This window comes from Aulonocara stuartgranti, assembly GCF_965226115.1.
Source record: "Aulonocara stuartgranti genome assembly, chromosome: 8".
Taxonomy (NCBI): Eukaryota; Metazoa; Chordata; class Actinopteri; order Cichliformes; family Cichlidae; genus Aulonocara; species Aulonocara stuartgranti.
In genome coordinates, this window is record NC_138959.1 from 29,108,626 (window position 1) to 29,126,757 (window position 18,132).

At 42.5% G+C, this 18,132-nt stretch overlaps 1 protein-coding gene across 1 annotated transcript in view; it reads right to left on the reverse strand.

The window, feature by feature from the left end:
- Positions 1–291: 291 nt before the first annotated feature.
- Positions 292–18,132, reverse strand: part of fmn2b (formin 2b) — a 62,533-nt gene continuing 44,692 nt past the window's right edge. The window contains exons 16-19 of the mRNA XM_082545343.1: positions 15,664–15,715; positions 4,705–4,854; positions 4,512–4,593; positions 292–4,069 (exon numbers count right to left, since the gene is read on the reverse strand). Coding sequence (XP_082401469.1) covers positions 4,043–4,069; positions 4,512–4,593; positions 4,705–4,854; positions 15,664–15,715 — 311 coding nt within the window. The 3' untranslated portion in view covers positions 292–4,042. The remainder of the gene's footprint in view (positions 4,070–4,511; positions 4,594–4,704; positions 4,855–15,663; positions 15,716–18,132) is intronic.

Sequence of the window (18,132 nt, forward strand, 5' to 3'; positions counted from 1 at the left end):
GAAAGTGTCATGGCACTGGGTCACAGACCCAGTGTGTGTACTTTCTGGTGAAAGTTAGGTGAGCAACGCAAGTCAGGCTCTAACTGACAGCACAAGGTATCTGGCTTGACAATGAACAACAGGAAAGGGCAAAATTCAAACTGGGTGAACAGCAGTGTCCACCTGGATGGGATGGAAGTTGAGCCTTGGATTGATCTCAGATATTCCAAGTTCTTTTATTTTTCCACATCAAAAACAGTTGCTTGACCCCCCTGCACGCAGTGTTTCCACTCCTCCAATGTTTGCAAGCCACTCACAGTTCCCACATCATACTTTGTGCTAGATCAGCCTGATGCTGGAACAGCACTGCCCCAAACTAGATTGCAATTGTAAACATCATGCTGATGCTCATATTATTTCTTTAACATTTTATTACTTTACATTAATTCTGCAACACCTGCAAAATGCTGCCTGTCAGATTTGGCATACCAGCTGTACAAATGTATGCTGACTTGGATTTTCTGCTAAAAGACAGTCTGAATGGTGTTGAGGATGCAGAATCACAAAGTGAGAGGTTTATTGAGGCGAGATGATTTAATTTACAAGGATGTGTCTATGGCTGTATTTCTGTTGATTTTAAAAGATGGCAAGTTACAGTCAGAATCTACACATTAAAGCCCAGTATAGCCATGAGTATCTTCTAATGCAATTATCAGTGCCAGTCTTCAGCACAGGCAAGCTGGTTGGCTCTGTGTAATCTCTGGAAATGGTTTACACTCTCACTCACAGTTACAAGAAAACCAAACCTACAGTAAACAGCAATCATAGTGATATCATCTGATAGTTACAAAGAGTTCTGTCCCAGTAAATACATAAGAGAAGAAATGAAATATCCAGATGCATATGGGTGTTTTACAAAGACCGATCATGAGTTTTTCTTTGCAGGCTTACATTTTCCTGAAATGTTTTTTGTGAACCAAACATAATGCCATACAGTGTTTGCAGATCAGTATTCTCTCTTTCTTTTTCCTAAACCACAAAAAAAGAATGTTCACAAAAATAAAATTGAAGTTGTCAGATGAGAGAACTCTGAATGCTGGACTGTTTAAGGTCTTGATTTTGATATTATTTTTGACTCCAGTGTTTAATACTTTCAATAGCAGAGTCCATGACTTGAGTCAATACATTTAAAATACCAAAATTGGAGTTCATTAGAATGGGATGCAGAAGTTGGACTGATAAGGGTCACAAGTCATTGTCAAAAGGTCCTTAGTCAATGAGACTCCTGTAGACACAGGATTTTGTCTTATTCAGGTAACCTGGGGGGTTAACCCTATGTGTTCTGTGTTACAAAGGTGGTTGATTTCTTACTGGGGTACCTCACTATGGTAACCTAACCTTATCCGGAGCAGGTTAGGTTCCAGATTGGATAGCAACAAGTATGAAACTACTATTGACCAATCAAGTGTCCAAAAGACAGCAGCACCATTCATAGAGCATGTACCTGTGGAACTCTGTGCACAGAGAACAGAAGGGTTTAAAATTTTAAACTAGTGTCTAAAAATAATATCTAAAATAGTGTCTGTTATTGGGCTGGGTTTTTTTGTATTTATTCTTTAATCGCTCTCAGACCATTAATCGTGACTGGGACTAGAGCCGAAAGAATAAAAACTAAAACTGCCCCATGCCAATTTGGAAATAAATGTTATTGGAATACTTGACTATAACCCATCAGATTCTCCTGTGTCTTAATGATAAAGTTGTGATATTGATAAGTGTAACTCACACAACTGGCATTGTTGCCAGTTTTCTTCCTGCCTTCAAACAGGCTAAACTTTATAAATAAAGTAACTCTTTTCAAGGCTTTCTGATCGAAACGTTTAAAGCACGCACACACATTCACACAGTGCTTTTAATACTAAATTGCCACCTACAAAGTTTCCAATTTCCTCACCACCATCCTGGCTCCCCTCCTGTGGAACACCCCCCTTTCATATTGAAAACTACTGACTTCATCCACTAGATTCAAAAACTTACACTGGATCATAGTGTTCTTTGGTGTGGTCTCATTTTCATCACTTACATACCTATAACCCAGGCAGTGGAGACTGTCTGAAGAAGACTACAGCAAGACAGCTCGTTACAAAACAGAACCAGCTTCACTGAAGGCCTGTTTGGATGAACTCTCCTTTCCAGTACCCTAGCATAGACCTTACCAGGAAGACTAAGGAGTGTGATCCCCCTGCAGTTGGAGCACACCTTCTGGTACCCCTTCTTAAAGATGGGAAGCACCTCTTCAGTTTGCCAATCCACAAGCACCGACCCAGCTCTCCATCTGATGTTGCAGAGGCATATCAACCAAGACAGCCCTACAACATCCAGAGCCTTTAATAACTCAGGGCACACCTTATGCTGCGTTATCTAACTTACCACACGGTGGTGATCAGTCCAGCTCAGTTCTGCTTTTCACCCGAGTGTCCAGAACATACGGCACATGATCAACCCTAGTTATCTCTTGAGAGATAACTACCACTAGGGTTTAAATACCTGGGACTCGGGAGTAAGGGTACTCCCATCGCTGCACGCCATTTGGGTCCCTGTAAAAGCATTTCATGAGCTCATTGCCAGCAATGAGTCAGATTCATTTCCGGTGGGTGTTAAACTCCACAGGGACTGCCCCTGTAGCCAGTTGGTGGAAGGCTTCCACTTTGGTGGCCTAAGAATTTTATTTCTGCTTTTTGCAGACATTGTTGTTCTTTTGGTTTCATCAGGTAGTGGCCTCGTTCGTACTGGAGTGTTTCACAGCTGTGTGATGCGATGGGAACTAGAATCGGCATCTCCAAAATCTGAGGCGATGGTTGTCAGTGAGAAAAGGGTGAACTTGTCACTGACCCTCTGCGGGTGAGTGACAAGTTGCTGCTCCAAGTGAAGGAGTTTAGGTAGTGAGGAGAGCAGACTGGTGCTGCAGCTGCAGTGATGCAGATGCTGTACTAGTCCATCGTGGTGAAAAGAGAGCTGAGCATAAACATGATGCTATGATTTAGCAATCAGTCTACTTCCCTATCCTTACCTATGGTCACAGATACGAGCGACAGAAATGAGCTTTCTCTGAAGGGTGGCTGGCCTCTCTCTTAGAGATAAGAGGGTAAGGACATGAAGAGGGGCTCAGAGTAGAGCTGCTGCTACTCCACATTGAAATGAGCCGGTTGAGTGGATTCGGACATCTGATGAGCATGTCTCCTAGAGCTCTACTAAGTAAGGTTTTCCAGTCAGGATGTCCTCAGGCAGACCTAGGAGTTTACATCTCTCTGCTGGCCTAGGATTGCCTCAGTGTTATCCCGGATAAGATGGAGGAAGTGGCTGGCAAGAGGAACGTCTAGGCGTCTCCATTCAGGCTGCTGCCTCCGCGACCCAGCCCCAGAGAAGCAGAATGGATGGATATTTGAACAAAAAATTGTTCTATTGGTTCACAGTCATTATGGATTACTGCTTGGAGTATAAAAACAAGAACCCAATTTTTTAACTGAAAATTAGATAAAGTCTGCAACAACAGTACTTTCCATAGTAAATCCAATACCATCATGTCACTAGTGCTTAATTTCCATCACATCTTACTGGCCTCATTTGCTCTTAATAAAGGTCAGTGTCGTTAGGAATAATTGCTTATTGTTTTTAATTATTTTTCAAATACTTATTTAGGAAACTTGATGGTGTTAATGATTATGAGTGTATTACATTATCAGTTAAACCTGGGCTCCATAGACAAGGGATGCTGATGATTACTGTAAATATTTTGCACCTGATGGCCCTGAAGGAGCATCTTTTCATGATTCTGTTGAATCCAATAGTCATCTAAAGCAACAGGCAGACAGAGCAGGCAAATGTGACCAAACATAAAAATAACGATGAGAAAAAAAGTCCAGAGATCGCTTGTCTGCACATATTGTAGGTCATTCTCATTTATTCTGTCGCTTAATTCTCTTGTCGGTCATCTTCATACTTTTGTGGTTGATTCACTGCTGGTGTCCAAAGTCATGAAAACAAGCGTGCCAAGCCCACTATGTCAAATTTTCATGCCAAGCTTGGCTTTCTGTAGAAAGACAGAGAGAGAGATTAACTGAGTATTATTCATCCATCCAGTTCCATAGGAAACACTTTGCAGGGTTCCTGTGTTACTGCATTGACAAAAAATAAATAAATACAGAAATACAAATAAATAAAAAAATTTATAATATACAACTTTACAGCAAAAAGCTTAATATAAGCCAAAATCATTTGGGTCTTAAAACTAAATTTGAAAAGGAGTCCCTCAGACAGACTTATGCAGATTCAATGATGTGGAGTAAAGATAGGAAGAGCTGCCAGTTTTTCCCAGTGGATACTCCCAGCACAAAGACAAAAATCCTTATGAGATGTATTTAGTGTATTAATGAAGAAAAAAAAATGTTATACATTTTAAAACTTTAGTTTGTTAGCTAAAGAGAACAAACTTTTGATTAAAGAGAATAAAGAAGAGCTTAACGTCAACGTACAATTCCCGATGATTGTTTAGGTTTGACACTGTAGGATGCCTTCTCTTTGGCCTGTCGGAAACTCTCTTCTGCTGCTTTTAACCTGCAAAACATACAATGTTAATGCAGTTACACAGTGCATATTCAACAGCTAAGTTTAATGACACGATGCAAGACAGAAAGCTGAAGAGAATGGATAAAGAAACAACTGTACCTCTCTTTGAGAATGGTTTTGTTCTCCTTCTTCCACTGGTCCTTGAAGTCAGAGGAGAACTCATGCCAAATGGAGAAGAACGTGTTAGGTGAAACCTCTTTCTCTCCTGCTTTGGCCTTCACTGAGAAAAACACTGTAAGTTCCAGGAACCTGAAAATACACCAGTTGTCACCTTAATATATATCTGACACAAAATTTGTTCTGTGTGAGTGGTTTCAGGACTGTTTTACTAATAAACTTTGTTCATGTTTCTATGAGTTTATCAGAATTGCTTTATAATGTAGCTAGTAATTCCATTTTTGTTATCAATGCCAGTAATAAGAAAGAAGAACAATAACAAAAGCAATCCAGTGCGGAGATGCATTAATTGAAATGTAACAGCATTTTATGTTCAAAATGTAATGGATATTAATCTGATGTTTAAATTTTTCACAGAGTTGAAACCACTAACGTCAGTGACTATGAGAGAGGCTGAAAAAAAGAAATGCAGTGTTCATGCTCTGATACTTTTTTCTTTATATACTATACTGACGTCTACTATACGTCATCATGCTAAGCATTGAAAAGCATTCATTACAAGTGAGATATTTCAGTTGACGGTTATAGCCTGTAACTCATGAAAATAAAGAATACAGCATTTCAAATATAAAAAAAGAAATGTCCAACTTCTTGCTACTGGTAGCATGAGGCACCCGTAGCAAGAATACCTGGACCCTACAGACGCTGCACAGGTAGTTTAATTCATCCACGATGGCATATTATTAAGTGCCATTCCGGAAGATTTGCCATGCATTACTTACTCAAAATTTAACTCTACTGGTTTATTATCATAGTCTCCTGCATTTTTGAGTTTCTGCCAGAGTGAAGTGTCTTCATGGTGGCCAAAAGACTTTTCCCGTTTTTGACAGTTATCACTAACTCTCCTGCACTCTGATTACAATGCTTCCTGGAGGAAGCATCACTGTTGGTGCAGGCGACACAGCGTTACGCTGGTGAGGCTGAAGGCCTGTCTGGTGCACCTTTCTATGGCATCTTAAAAACAAAAAGTAAGGCGCTATCTCCATCAGTGTCTCCATTCTCCAGCTCTGAACTGAGCTTATTTGAGCTGGGTCACTCTCACCTTGTGTTATGTGCTGAGATCTGTTGACCACATAAATGTAATAAGGACTTTTTAAATGACTTTTCTAAATTATTGGTTGAAGTCATGCCTAAATATAATCAAGTCTTTAATATTGGTGATTTTAATGTACATATTTGCTGTCCTGACAAACCAATGGTTAAAGGACTTGTTAAGCCTAATTGGCCCTTAATTTTATACAGTTGGTGTCTGGACTAACACATGGTTTAGTGCGCATGCGCCAACCAGCGTGCAGCCTGTTACAGTCGCTCCTGCTTTTCTCTTAGTTTAGCTTTTTTTTTCTACGTATTCTTTTTTTTTTCTGACTTGTATTTTCCTCCGTTTTCTATCTCTTACTCAATCATGTGGATTGAGAGAGTTTTTGTTCTTCTGGTGGCCGTGGAACTGTTACTTTTATCATGGAACGGGACCGCGGCACATCTCCTACACGCACGGACTGTTTACTCCAGAGATCAGCTGATCGCCCTGATGCCGGCCGGCTCGCTGGCCAGGCCCGCAGAAGTGCCCGCAGAAGTACCAGCTGAAATTTGGAGGAAAACACATCGGGGATGCAGAGGTCAAGGACAGAAGAGAAGAAAAAAGGTGACGGTGAGACAGCGGAGGCTCGAAGCGAGGAGGAGGTTTAAACCGTGTCTGCCGTCTATCGTGATGGGAAATGTGCGATCGTTGGCAAGTAAAATCGACGAGCTCTCAGCACTGGTACGGAGTCAGAGGGAATACCGAGAGTGTAGCCTGATGTGTTTCACCGAATCATGGCTGCACCAGGTCATTCCCGATGAGAATGCTTCCGTGGAAGGCTTCCACACTGTTCGGGCGGACAGGGACAGCATCGCTAGCGGTAAGCGTAAAGGAGGTGGGCTTGCTGTTTTAGTTAACAACCGGTGGTGTAACCCTGCCAACATAACAATCAAAGAAAGGATTTGTTGCCCGGACACTGAACTGTGTGCTGTTGGACTCAGGCCGTATTATTTACCCAGGGAATTCTCTCACGTCATCTTGGTGGCTGTTTATGTTCCCCCCTCTGCTAACCCCACAGCTGCATGTGACACTATCCACTCTGCCATAGCTCGGCTACAGACTCAGCACCCGAGTGCCTTTATTGTGATCTCGGGTGACTTCAACCATGTATCACTGGACAATACACTACCAACATTCAAACAATATGTGGACTGTCCCACCAGGGGAGAGAAAACTTTAGACTTACTGTATGCTAACGTCAAGGATGCATACAGCTCCTCCTCCCTCCCCCCACTTGGTAGGTCAGATCATAACCTGATTCACCTCACCCCCCGCTATGTGCCAATTGTGAGGAGGGAACCTGTGACCACCAGGACTGTTAGGAGGTGGTCAGAGGAGGCAATAGCGGAACTACAGGGCTGTTTCGAGGTGACCGACTGGGAAACACTCTGTGAGCCTCACGCCGAGGACATCAATGGGCTTACTGAGTGTATCACAGACTACATAACTTTCTGCACCGACTCCATTGTTCCAGCTCAGACTGTTCATTGTTACCCAAATAACAAGCCGTGGGTGACTAAGGACATCAAAGCCCTCCTCAACAACAAGAAGAGGGCTTTCAGAGGGGGCAACAAAGAGGAGGTGAGGAAGATCCAGGTGTTACTAAAGGACAAGATCAGAGAGGCTAAGGACAATTACAGGAGGAAGCTGGAGTGGAAACTCCAGCAGAACAGCATGAGAGAGGTGTGGAGGGGCATGAAGACCATCACTGGATTCAGGCCAACCAACAGCAGGGGAACTGAGGGAGGTGAGAATAGAGCCGACAAGTTGAATCTGTTTTTCAATAGATTCGACACCACAGTGTCTGCTCCCACCCCCACAACCTCACCTGCAGTCAGCCTGGAATCCAGAACCACACCACTGTGCCAGCCTCTCTCTTCACATGTTGCCTCCTGTGAGATTCCTGACACCCCTCCCCCACCCATCACCTTCACTCAATACCAGGTTGAGATGCAAATGAGGAGACTTCACTCAGGCAAGTCTGCTGGACCAGACGGAGTGAGTCCCCTTGTCCTCAAGACCTGTGCCCCCCAGCTGTGTGGAGTCTTTCATAAACTGTTTATGCTGAGTCTGAGTCTGCAGAGGGTCCCGGTGATGTGGAAGACATCATGCCTCGTCCCTGTACCAAAGACGCCACGTCCCAGTGGCCCCCAGGATTACAGGCCCGTGGCACTGACCTCCCACATCATGAAGACCCTGGAAAGGCTCATCCTGGACCAGCTGCGACCCATAGTAAGACCACATCTGGATCCCCTTCAGTTCGCTTATCAGCCTCGTCTCGGAACAGAGGACGCCATCATCTACCTGCTCAATCGTGTCTACACCCATCTGGACCAGCCGGCGAGCACTGTGAGGGTCATGTTTTTTGACTTTTCCAGTGCTTTCAACACCATCAGGCCGACCCTCCTGGGTGATAAGTTAGCAGCGATGCAGGTGGATGCTTCTCTGGTGTCCTGGATTGTTGATTACCTGACAGGAAGACCACAATATGTACGTCTCCCACAGTGTGTGTCTGACAAGGTGATTAGCAACACAGGGGCACCACAGGGGACTGTCCTCTCCCCCTTCCTCTTCACCCTCTACACCACAGACTTCAGCCACTGCACAGAGACATGCCATCTTCAGAAGTTTTCTGATGACTCTGCGGTGGTTGGATGCATCAGCAGGGATGATGAGACAGAGTACCGGGCTGTGGTCGACTCCTTTGTCACGTGGTGTGAGCAGAATCATCTGCAGCTCAACGTGGCAAAGACCAAGGAACTGATCGTGGACTTCAGGAAGACCAGGAAACACTTGACCCCTGTTTCAATCCAGGGGGTCAGTGTTGACATTGTGGAGGACTATAAATACCTTGGAGTACACATTGACAATAAACTGGACTGGGCTAAAAACACCACAGCACTTTACAGGAAGGGCCAGAGTCGTCTCTATTTTTTGAGGCGACTGAGGTCCTTCAACATCTGCCAGAAAATGCTGAGGATTTTCTATGAGTCTGTGGTGGCCAGTGCGATCCTCTATGCTGTTGCATGCTGGGGGAGCAGGCTGAGGGTCGCAGATGCCAACAGACTTAATAAACTGATCCGTAAGGCCAGCAATGTTGTGGGGATGGAGCTGGACTCCCTCAAGGTGGTGTCGGAGAGGCGGATGCTGTCCAAGATAAAGACAATGTTGGATAACACCTCCCACCCACTCCATGACATGTTGGTCAGTCACAGGAGCTCGTTCAGTGAGAGACTGAGATTACCGAAAAGCACCACTGAACGACACAGGAAATCATTCCTGCCTGTGGCCATCTCTCTGTACAACGCATCCACTTAACACACTGTTTGCTGCTACAGCTACACATGTTTCTTTTCCAAATATTTATTTATAAGTGACTTATGTATGTATGTATGTATATATATGTATATATTGTACTATTCTTAGTTAGCGTATTGTCTGTCTTGTCTTAATGTTGGTTTAAAATGGAGCACTGTAACAAAAAATAATTTCCCCCAGGGATCAATAAAGTATTCTGATTCTGATTCTGATTTGTCTGTTTCAGACTTAACCATCTGTGATAAAGTGTTTTCAGATCATAAGCCTGTCTTATTTGACATTGCCTTGCCCTGTTAAACCTGTTAAACCTCACACCCCTGCGTGGCACTGTCATATTATTGAACTGCGCATTTCTCTGCTTATTTCAATCTGAAATCTGGGATTCCCGAGTCTGTGTCTTCAGATACAGAGACGCTCTGCTCCTAGTTTCATTCACCCTGCCAAATTGTATTAGATACTGTGGCTCCATTAAAAACCAGGCACCCTGAAACCAAATCTGAGCCCTGGATAATTGACACAACTTGTGCTGTCAGATGTGAATCCCGAAAAGCTGAAAGACAGCTGAAAAAGGGCACACTGCAGGTGTTGTTCAAATATTAAAGAATTGTTGGCTTAGTTTGGTTCAGAAAATGTTACTGGTTGGGCTACCTGTACTCAGGAGCTGTTCCTAAACCTTTTAAGCATGCAACAGTGAAACCACTGATCAAAAAACCTGGCCTGGACAGTTGGATACTGAATTATTTAACTTTAGGCCTATTAGTAATATTTCCTTTTCTTTCAGAAATTCTGTTTACAGTCAATTGAAGGTGTTTTTTAATTAAAACAATGTATTTTTTAATCTGGTCCTAGCACAGAATCTGCACTGCTGAGGGTATTTAATGACATACTCCTGGCTATATAGATTCAGGAAACTATATGATGCTAGTTCTCCTAGACCAGGGGTCGGCAACCTTTCTGATGGCGAGTGCCATTTAAAATTTCCTCAGAAGTCAGTGTGCCATATGATTGCATTAGCAATAAATTTAATAACGCTCTATATGAACAGTTACACAATATATAGAACAACTTTCTAGAATTATATTTGTTTGCAGATGTTGGCAGCTATCAGCGTTATCAGCTATTTTGTTATGTTATGGATAAAAAGACACTTTTTCTCCATAACAAGAACTCATAACAGCAAATGAACTGTACAACGGAAAATACAAATGCTATTTATGGTCTCCTCACAACAATAATAAGAAAAATAAACTGGGCCAATATGGCATGTTTGTTAATACAGAGACACACATGTTAATGTGATCTCTGGTCTCCCACTCAGAGACACAGGTCTGCGAGTGTCCAGCATTCAGAGGCTACCTGAGGACACTCATGTGAGAGGAAATCTGCTCACACAGATATGTAGAGCCAAATACTGTCAATAAGGCCTCTGTAATGTTCTGAAGACAGTTAAACTTGTCAGGTAGTGATGTCCAGCAGGTGAACATGCAGCTCCATGAACACTCAGAGCTGTGGATTCCAGCTGCTTCGATGTTGCATTAACTGGCATTAACTCAGCCAGTTAATGTGAGACAAATCTAGCTGCTCATTAAAGATTTCTGGTTTGATCAGAAAATAAAACATTGGTCCATACACCTGAAAGTCCCAAAGACGCCTTGTGTCTCGAGTCTACGGATGTATCCGTGTATTTCCGTGGTGCTGATGCTGAGCTGAGTGGACAGCTTCTGAAGCTTTTGAAGTGTCGGAATGTGGAAAGCTAACAACGACCCTCTCACCAGTAGGCTAAGTTATTTTAACCCAATTACAAGTTGAATCTGGTAGTTGGGGTTGTTAGCTAAGATACCGTCATTAAGAAGAGGAACAACCAATGTGTGTAATGTGAGCTGATTTGCAATGTGCACCGCTGGCGCGGCCATTTATTTTTTGATGCACCTTCTCAGATTATTTCACTGCGTGTCGTGCCCAGGGCTGGACTGGGACACAAAAAACCAGCCCGGGCATTTTCACTAAAGACCGGCCCACCAGGTATTAAAGCCATAAAGCCTTTGAATGAAAACAAATGCTGTTGTGACAGTGTTGTTGGTATATGTATGATTTCTATACATTTTATGTCAGATAAAAACTTTGGTTGTAAGCTTCAGATAATTATTTAATAACAGCCAGACATTTTAAATGAGAATAAGAAAGTATTTCTTTGTGCCCCTCTTTCCCTGCCCCCCTGGCAGAACTTTGCTAGATCCGCCCCTGCACAGTTACCAGCCGTCAGCTACATAGAAAAGGATCCTGGTGTTATTTGTCTCTCAGAAACAGTTCATAACTTCCCTCCAACTTATTCATGTCACCTAAAAGGTAAACCTGTTTCTAGTGATGTGACGTTCTGTATCGAGGCTGCGAAGCTTGTGTTGAGAAATTGAGGGGGCATTTCCGCGATGCGCGTATCGAGGCTTGCTTCATTTATGGGAGGAGCTGAAAATGATGACGCTTTGCACTGGGGTGAACCAATTGGATGAAAAGCTTCAGTGCTTCATGAAGCTTCATCTGCCCATCACTACCTGTTTCTCCATCACCTGTTCAGCTCTGATAATTCAGTAACCAAACCGACATCATGACCAGCAGCTTTACAGCTGTGGCTCCAGCAAACATCAGCTGATACTAGAAACTAATATTAAATAAATTCTAACAACAGCTGATCAAGCTTAAACGTGCTGCTGTTGTTTAGCGCAACATCTGGCGCAAAGTGGGCGATAAACAAACAAGAGAGAAAAGCCGATCAGCTGACCTTTGATCAGTTTCATGATTAAAGTAGCAACAGGAGAGGGAGAGAATGAGAGGAGAAGAAGAGGCCGCTGTGCAGCAGAATAGCTCCACCTTTGTGTCTTTTTCCATCCTAGCTGAAGTCCGGGACAAACTGCGTCCCTTCTCAGCTCAACACAAAACGCGTAATAATTTCTCTGAATGCGGGACGATTCTGTCTTTTTACAGGACGGTAGGCAACTCTACTAACTAACCTTATGAATAAAATAACGTTCACTATCAGTAACACCGTAGCACCCACCCAGCTGTATAGAAACTGCTAGCAATAACATATAACATGCTAGCTAGTACGCAGTACGAGTTATTGTAACTGACTGTAAAAAGTCAGCACAACGAAAATAAACTCCACCTAAACTTGGTTTATATCTGACCCAGATAGACTGCAGGTCAGAACTTCTTACCTGAAGTTCAGTTCACCTGACAGTCAGACCGACGGCTGCCTCGGGTCTCTGCTCCTCCTGCCTCCCCTCTCCCTGATCCACCTGCCAGCCAGCATCTGGCCAATCCACCACCTTTCGTTGTTTAAACCGTTACAAAAAAAAAGAAAGAAAATTATCGGGCCACCAAGCAAATGCCCGGTATGCCCGATGGCTAGTCCAGCTATGGTCGTGCCATCAGTTAACCCTGCCTAGGGTTGCCGACCCCTGTCCTAGACTTATTTTAATATCTCATTTAGAGCACTGTGAGGGCATTTGTGGCACTGCTCTGGAATGGTTCAGATCCTACACGTATCAGAAAACTTTATAGGTTGGGCTACATGATTTCAGATCTTCCTCTGCTCCTTTTCCTTCCATGGAGCTTGATACTTGCGCCTCTAGTATCGTATTTGTATCTGCTGCCCCTTGGTTTTATTTTTAGAAAGCACAAAATTGTTTTCCATGGTTATGGAGATGTTATACAGGTTTACGTACCCCTAACACAAAACCATGCCTACTCAATGAAAACTTTAGTTTTAGCCTTGAGGAGTTAAAAGTGTGGATGGCTCTAAACTTCCTAAATTTTAATAAAAATAAGACAGAAGTTGTTGTGTCAGGTCCAGAAAAGCCCGCCAGCGTCTCTTCTTCCTCAGAAGACTTAGAGACTTCCATCTGCCACTGAAGGCGCTCAAGAACTTTTACTCCTGCACCATCGAGAGCGTCCTGACGGCAAACATCTGCACCTGGTTTAGGAACAGCACCAAGCAGGACAGACGAGATCTGCAAAGGGTGCAGAACGCATCATTCAATCAGAGCTCTCTGACCTGCTGTCCATCTACACCAAGCGGTGCAAGTCCAAAGCTAGGAAGATTATGATGGACCTCTCCCATCCCAACAATGGACTCTTCTCACTGTTGAGGTCTGGGAAGCGCTTCCGCTCCCTTAAAGCCAAAACAGAGAGAATGAGGAGGAGCTTCTTCCCCCAGGCTAGTCGGGCCCTGAACCAGGTGTAGGACTGGACTCTCCCACACACGTCACTATAAGACTGGACTCTCACACACATCACCACACGCACCACCACACATTTCCTATGATTTATAATCCTTATAATCTCTTTCTGCTATTTGCACATTTTTTACTGTAAATTTCTAAGTTAATTTGTAAATTTTGTAGTAAACTGTAAATTGTAAATACTGTAAAACCTTTTTCTGTCATTTAATGGTCGGGCATTGTACAGCTACAAGCATTTCACCCCCATGTCATACTGTGTATGGTTGTGTGTGTGTGACAAATAAAATTTGAATTTGAATTTGGTGTCACTGGTGGGTCTTTTCCTGTAGACACAGGCTGCTAGCACAGTATGTAAAGCTTACTGTTACAAACTTGGGTTTTAGGATGGACAGTGATTTTAGATTGAGCAGTCAGATCAGTGCAGGGTTAGCTTCTTTTAGCTGAGACAGCTGGCTAAAACAAAACAAAACAAAAAACATGCTGTTAAAAGATCTCTTTGAAACACTCCCCTTCCCAATCACTGAGATCAGCTGACCAACTGCTCTTAGATGTGCAAAGGACATAGTGGTGGTTCAGAGACAATGCTGTTGCTGTAGTGGCTCCCAAATTGGGGAATTCATTGCTGTTTCACATTAGACAGGCCTCTCTAAGACCCACCTCTTCTGCTTGTCATTGGACGCAGTGTGAGATTTGTTGATTTTATTTATTTATTAAATTAAATTATTTTTTTGACTGTTTTTATTCATTTTAATTAGATCTTGCATTTGTCAATGCTCTTATTTTGTGTTGTAATTTTAATTCTAGTCATTATTTTATATGTACTTATTTTATTTATTTCAATTTTATTTTTTATTGCTATGTTCCACACAATGGTCACTGGTTGCTGTTTTTAAAGTGCTTTATAAATAAAGTTGACTTGGCTTGGCAGGTCAACCGCTGGCACCAGGTGATGTTAGCACATGAGAGCGGTTGCCCCCCTGAGCACACATGACAGATGTGAAAGGGTTTGAAGAGACCATGGAGAACATTATGCTTCCTGTGACATCATTCAGCTGACCGGTTTGGTGGTGGGTCAGTGATAGTCTGGGGAGGCATATTTATGGACAGACGCACAGACCTCTACAGGCCAGGCAGTGGCTTGCACCTGTCTTGGAGCTTTCTTCTCATTAGGAACACGCCCCAACATTGTGAGGCATGCATACAAGCACGTGAGGGGGCATACATCTTGCTGCATCATTTTTTCACTTTTATTTTCAGGATGTCTTTGAATTCCACGTGGAGGCCACATGAAGTTTGTAGGGATCTACTCTGCAGAAACTTGGCAGAGCTATGAGTCTATGTGTCTCAGCATCTGCTGATCCTGCTCTGTGATTTTACATGGCCTGTCACTTTGTTGCTGAATTGTTATTCCCAGTCCCTTTACTATGTTACAATACCACTAACATCTGCTACTGAAATATTTAATAGTGAGGATATTTCATGAGTGGACCTGTTGACAGGTGGCATTTTATCACTGTACCATTATGGATTTCACAGTTCCTGAGAGCAAGCCATTCTTGATTTTATGTACCTGTGGCCATGGAAGCTGATTGGGACACCTGAATTAAATGATTTCGATGAATGAGTGAATACTTTTGGCAATACAGTGTATATAGTGTTTATGCTATTTGAATAATAAACTTCTGGCACTCAAAATGAAATATTAAAATAATTACTGATGAATCATAATCAAAATTTAAAAAGGCCTGAAATATATGACACTTCATGTCTAATGAATAAAGATTATGAAAGGAACTGTAGGGTAGGGTAAGGAGGAGAAGGCAAAGGGAAAGGGATGGCCTACAAATTCTATCCAAGTTTTCAATTTGTAGGCTTTCTCAGGTGATTTGACATATTTTACTCCTAACCAATAGCTTTTCCTATATGTAAACAGTGAGTACAAAGTGCCAAATGCAGTAATTAAAAAAGGATTCAAACCAGGTTATCTTTGTTTACAAACCTATAACTTGTGTCATTAATGCCTCTTTAGGATAGAAATGCACACTTTATATGTGAAATGTAGTCTAAAAAACATTGCTGACTTGCGTCTGTTACACAGCGGTGGGGATAACTGGTTGGTACAAACCAGTCAAAATGTAATGGTATTGGAGTTCTGTGCAATGTTTTAATGTTTTTCTGAAATTAGATGATATATGTTAAAGAGACAGTACTGTCACAAATATAACAAATAAAGAAGGTCGCTCTTACAGTTTATGAGTGCTGCTGAGTTGAGAATCCAGCATCTCCAGTTCACTTTTAGCTAAGAAAGGAGGAACAATACATGAAGTCAATATGTGTGTAAATCATGAGACAGTGATTGGATTTGCTATCATGAATGTCCATTTATTACAGTAGAAAATTATATGCTCTGTCCTCAAGTGTACTCATACTATAGACACTTTCAATTTCAATTCAATTCAGTTTTATTTATATAGCACCAAATCACAACAACGGTTGCCTAAAGGTGCTTTATATTTTAAGTTAAAGACTCTACTTGGTGAAGTGGGATGGATAAACTCCCTTTTAACAGGAAGACACCTCCAGCTGAACCAGGCTCAGGTAGGGGCAGCCATCTGCCTCAACCAGTTGGGGTGATGGGAGCAAGACAGGATAAAAGACACACTGCGTAACAGAGCCAAAGATTGATAACAACAACTAATGATTAAGTGCAGAGTGGTGTGTAACCACACAGTGAATGAAAAACTAGTCAGTGCATTGTGGGATGCCCCCATCAGCCTAAGCCTAAGGGTCACTTTAGGCTTAGGCTGATGCTTTAATCTTAAAGGGTCGTTTAAAATTAAAGCATTAATTGATGGTAGGACTTCTTTCTCCAAAAACACAAGAAATCATACTTATAGCACAAGAAAATTACTGAAAACACATTAGAAAGGGTGATTTGAGGCATCTTATCCCACTCACTAGATACACTCACCATGCAGTTTGTTAGGTACATCTGTTCAGTTGCTCATTCGTGCAAACAAATCAGTGAATCACATGGTATATAGACACAATCAAGATTACCTTTTTAAGTTAAAAAGTTAAAAAACAGGAAATTAAGGCAACAAATCACATGAACTCACCAAAGTTGGACAATAGCTGATTGGAAAAGTGCTGCCTGGTCTGATAAGTCAATTTTCATTTCAATTTTATTCATGTACAATAACAATCAGTTCCATCTATCCATCTTCTTCTGCTTATCTGGGGCCACTTTGCAGAAGCAGCATCCTAAGCAAAGAAGCCCAGACCTCCCTCTCCCCAGTCACCTCCTCTAAATTGTCCGGGGGAACACCAAGGCCTTCTCATGCCTGCCGAGAGATATAATCCCTTCAGCGTGTCCTGGGTCTACCCCAGGGCCTCCTCCTGGTGGTACACGTCTGGAAAACCTTACCCAAGAGGTGCCCAGGAGGCATCCTTGTCAAATGCCCGAACCACCCTACCACCCGCCTAATTACATTTGGCCCGCGAAGCCATACAAAATTACCATTAGAGCTGGCCTGCCAGTATTATACAGTGCATGTACTGCTAATACTACAATTCCCAGAATGCTCTGTTGGTGTTTTGGCACGTCAGTCATGACAGGACCCATTAGCACCCTCTCCTCTGTTAACCATAGTCATAGCAACCATGCAAATACTGCCATGCTACCTATCCCAAAATGGCAAAAAGAAAGGCAGAAAACAGGAGCTTTCTGGACAGGTGGGAGAATATGATGAAAATTTGATAAATGATAAAATGATAAAATTTAATTCAGAAGGCTGCAAATACAAATTTAATTAAGAAATTAATTCCACTGATGTGTTATTTAATTGGAATTTTGATTTTGCATGTGTGCAATATTAAATTATATATACGTTTATATAAGTTATATATATTGTTTAGTATTAAGCTTTGCTTGTTCCATATTCAGTTTTTCAGCAAAACTTGTTTGAGTCCATAAGAAAAGATTCCTTGTTATATTTGGAGGAAGAGTTTTTTTTCAATGAATATTAATGTTAGCCTGCGACTTTGATCCAGTTTTGAATTTTGGCCCACTGTGTATTTAAGTTTGACACCCCTGCTTTAAAGGAAGCCCATTTCTGCCGCTTGTATCCATGATTTCATTCTTTTGGTCACTACCCACAGCTCGTGACCGTAGGTGAGGGTAGGGGCATAAATCGACTGGTGAATCAATAGCTTCACTTTTACACTCAGCTCTCTCTTCACCATGATGGACCAGTACAGTGTCCACATCACTGCAGCACCAAATCCACCAATCTGTCTAAGAAATTTAAGCTCCTCCACTTGGGACAGGAACTTGTCCCTCACCCAGAGTGGGCGCTCCACCCTTTTCCAGCTGAGGACCATGACCTCAGATTTGGAGGGGTTGATTCTCATTCCAACTGCTTCACACTCAGCTACGAACGGTTCCAGTGCGAGCTGGAGGCCATCACCCAATGAAGCCAACAGAACCACATCATCTGCAAAAAGCAGAGAAGACATTCTGAGTGAAAGCCTTCCTCCACTTGGCTACACCTAGAAATTCTGTCCATGAAAATTACAAACAGAATCAGTGACAAAGTCCATCACCCACTGGAAACGAGTCAGAATTATTTCCAGCTATGCAGAGCAAGCTTCTGCAATGGTTGTATAATGATTGAACGCCTTGTAGCAATGGGCCAGACAACCCATACCTCCCAC